The sequence below is a fragment of the Myotis davidii genome, unplaced genomic scaffold, assembly GCF_000327345.1.
Source record: "Myotis davidii unplaced genomic scaffold, ASM32734v1 scaffold211, whole genome shotgun sequence".
In the NCBI taxonomy this organism is placed as follows: Eukaryota; Metazoa; Chordata; class Mammalia; order Chiroptera; family Vespertilionidae; genus Myotis; species Myotis davidii.
The window spans coordinates 1,054,468-1,058,336 of NW_006282523.1; the positions used below are offsets into that span (position 1 = coordinate 1,054,468).

At 55.2% G+C, this 3,869-nt stretch overlaps 1 protein-coding gene across 1 annotated transcript in view; it reads right to left on the minus strand.

Moving 5' to 3' along the window:
* The window catches only part of NPLOC4 (NPL4 homolog, ubiquitin recognition factor), a 32,004-nt gene that overhangs the window by 14,179 nt on the left and 13,956 nt on the right, over positions 1-3,869 (minus strand). The window contains exon 8 of the mRNA XM_015559971.1: positions 2,380-2,559. Within this exon, the coding sequence (XP_015415457.1) occupies positions 2,380-2,559 (180 nt within the window). The remainder of the gene's footprint in view (positions 1-2,379; positions 2,560-3,869) is intronic.

Consider the following 3,869-nt stretch of genomic DNA (forward strand, 5'->3'; position numbering starts at 1 on the left):
GTCAGCGCACCCCAGCCGAGCTCCCTGCCGGCACCTGCCCACCGGCCACACCTGGAGAGCCACAGCGCTGCCTGCTGCTGGCATCCCCATCTGGGACCATTGATCCTTCAGAGCAGAGACCAAGTCACACTCAGGACAAACCTGAGGACCCTGCTCGCACCACGTGCAGCATGAGCTTCTACGCCTAACGAGCTGGAGGTGCAGGGTCCGCGGGGCACCCCCAGGACCCGGGGGCCGAGGATGCTGGAGCCGTCTGGGCGCCAGAGGGTTCTGTCCCGACCTCCTGCTCGGTCTCACTCTAAAGGAACGTGGGGATCCTCCGCCATCAGACGCCCTCACACCGAGCTGGGCCCAGTGCCCGGGGGGGGCGGGGAGGGGGACGGGCACCAGGCTCTTCTAGGGGGGTCTCTGCTGCCACCTCGTCTCGTGAGGGAACCACACAAAGGCGTGGCCACGCACCTCATGGCAGCTCTCAGTAAACGGGAGGGAGGGAGACTGCACTCAAACCTACTCACAGGCACAGCCAGGGAGGCAGTGGCACTGTGGGCAGCCCAGGCCTGCGCACCAGCCACGGCCACGCGCCTACGTCAGACCCTGGTTCATGCAGAAGGGAGGCGGTCCTGGTGCGCTCTCCAGGGCAGGCGTGCCCAGTGAGAGCAGACCCACAGGACCGAAGGCTGGGGACAGTGAGCGCCCGTGTGTCTGCTTACATTAGAACAGTCAGACTTCGGCAACCTAGACTAGAAACTGTTACAGGTGGCACTACCTGCAGGGGAGGGAGGGCACACAAGAAGGAAATGCCTTGTTTGCAGGTCTGACGTTAGAAATGTGCAATTTTCCCCCCAAATATATAGCAAAGTCACCAGAATGTTACACAGCGCACCGTGTACCAGCACCCAGCTCAGCTGCCAATGTCTGCTGTGCTCCAACATCCCATGCCCTAGCCACCCCCAGTCCATCTTACTTCTGTCACAGCTAGTGATCCAGTGCAGACACAAGTACACTGCCCCCGTGTCAGCGGGCACTGCTCCCTGGAACTCACGTCCACTATATGGAAAAGCAACCCTTCGCTACTCAAACTAGAACACAGCCAATGAGCATGAGCCATAACTGACTGGAAGGATCTTCCCAGTAACTTTACTTTTCTTTTTAAATTACTTATTTTTTAAACCTTTACCCGAAGACGCTTACTGAGTTTAGAGCGGGGAAGGGAGAGAAACATCCACGTGAGAGAGAAGCATCAATCAGTCTCCTTCCCACATGCACCTTGACCAGGGGTCAAACCACAGCCTAGTACGTGGCCTGGCCGGGAATCAAACCTCTCGGTGTACGGGACGACACTCTAACGAACTCAGCCACCCCGGCCAGGGCCCAAGTAGCTTCAGAGCAGAGTGACAGCCCGGCCGGGGTGGCTGAGTTAGCCGGGCATCATCCCTGCACCAATAGATTGTGAGTTCGGTTCCCAGTCAGGGCACATGCCTGGAGTGGGGCTCCATCCCCAACAGGGCGTGCAGGAGGCACCGAGGTTGCTCTCTCACATCAGTATTTTCGCTCCAAACATCCAAACCTTAAAAACTCACACGTAGTAACGGGGGTTCCCTCGGGACACTCCCCCCCACCAAAAAGCCTGATCCTGTCTCCAGTCCACACCAGTGGCCACGCCGGGCCGTGTTCTGAGCCGTGGGGGGGCAGGGTGAAGACCGCGTGACTGTTTCCGCGGTGCCCGGAGGAGCTGAGCCAGGGACACACGGGGTAAGAGGAGAGGGAAGGACTGCGGACACTCTGGGGGCACATGGCAGGTGAGACAGGAATACAGTGCCAACGTCCAATGTACTTATGTTGACAAACGTACTTGTCACGGAAGAGAATGTCCTGATACTCCCATGTCCATCGGGGAAACACACTGAAGTATTTAGGAGCCACGATCTTCCGCTCCAGTAATTCAGAGAGTAAGTATCGTGTGTGTCTGTGTGTGTGTCTGTGTGTGTGTCTATCTGTGTGTCTGTCTCTCTGTGTGTCTCTGTCTCTCTGTGTGTGTCTGTGTGTATCTGTGTGTATCTGTGTGTGTCTGTGTCTATCTGTGTGTGTGTCTGTGTGTGTATGTCTGTGTGTGTCTCTGTGTATCTGTGTGTGTATGTGTGTGTGTGTCTCTGTGGGTCTGTGTGTGTCTGTGTATGTGTGTGTATATCTGTGTGTATCTGTGTGTGTATGTGTGTCTGTGTATGTGTGTCTGTGTATGTATGCATGTGTGTGTCTGTGTATGTGTGTCTCTGTGTCTCTGTGTGTGTGTGTGCGCGCGCGCGCATGCAGAAACAGACACAGGGCAAAGGAGCTGCCACCTGAGAGCCCACACAGCCTCACGAGGAAACGCAGACCCACCTGAGGAGGCTCGTAAATGGCAGCCACCTCGGCCCGGATGCCCAGGGGAATGTCCTTGTGCTCCGTGTACCGCCCGTACAAGTACCCGAAGTGCTGGTTCCCCGTCTTCCTCCAGAAGTCCAGGAAGCGGTCAGCAACCGTGTGATTCTCAAACATGATATTGTCCACATGTCTGTATTTCTGTAGAGTTAACCACATGGGGCTAAGTAAAGACATCCATAAGAAATAAGTAGCCTTAAAATTTAAATTTATTGGGGAGACAATGGTTAATAAAATTACATAACTAAAAATAGCTTTTACCTGGCTCTTCACACACACAGCTGCACACGCACACGCACACGCACACACACGCTTTAGAACAGCAGCCGCCAACCTTTCGGACCCCGTGGACCACTGGCCGGCGACCGCTGCTTTAGAATGTGCTCTGCCCTTAGGACCACTTCAGATTGTAGTCAGTGGTTCTCAACCTTCTGGCCCTTTAAAACAGTTCCTCATGTTGTGACTCAACCATAAAATTATTTTCGTTGCTACTTCATAACTGCAATGTTGCTGTTATGAATTGTAATGTAAACATCTGATATGCAGGATGGTCTTAGGTGACACCCCTGTGAAAGCGTCGTTCGACTGCCAAAGGGGTCGCGACCCACAGGTTGAGAACCGCTGTTCTAGTGGGTACATGGGGGAGAGGGGTTCCTAGCTAAGTTAATTCAAATGAACCTTACTGGGATTTCACCTAAAAGGGAGGTGTTCAAAGTCTCTAGAGTAGCGGTTCTCAACCTGTAGGTCGCGACCATCAGAAAACACATACAGCATATCAGGTATTTACATGACGATTCATAGCAGTAGCAACATTACAGTGATGAAGTAGCAACGAAAATAATTTTATGGCTGGGGGTCACCACAACATGAGGAACTGTGTTAAAGGGTCGCGGCGTTAGGAAGGTTGAGAACCGCTGGTCTAGAGGAAAGAGTCGTTCTCAAAAAGAAAGAGAACGAGAAGAGAGCGGGAAGGAGAAGAGGAGGAAGAGGAGGAGGCGGAGGAGGAGGAGGAGCAACGGTTTCCAGACGGACGGATGGGGGTTCCCTGAGGAGCAAGCGCGGCCGCAGCGGCAGGGAACACGGTGGGCTGTTCTCGGGGGCAGGCAGGGCCCCAGTGGCAAAGGCCAGAAGAACCCCAGTTTTCCTGGTCGTTTCCCTCCTGCTTCAGCCCCGCTGCCCCGAGCGCCGGGCAGGCGCCCCGAGCTGATCCGGGACACGCTTCCCGAGGCTCCAGAGACGCGAGGTCCACGAGGCCGAGCTACAAGCACAAGTGTCGGGACAGCCACGGGGAAGTTTACCTCCACACAAGCTGACCAACAGGAAACTGACACTGGTGAGCCCTGGCCGGCGCGGCTCAGCTGGCGGAGCCTTATCGCCTGCACAGGAAGTTCAGGCTCGATCCCAGTGCGGGGCGTACAGGAGGCGGCCAGTCAGTGATTCTCTCATCACTG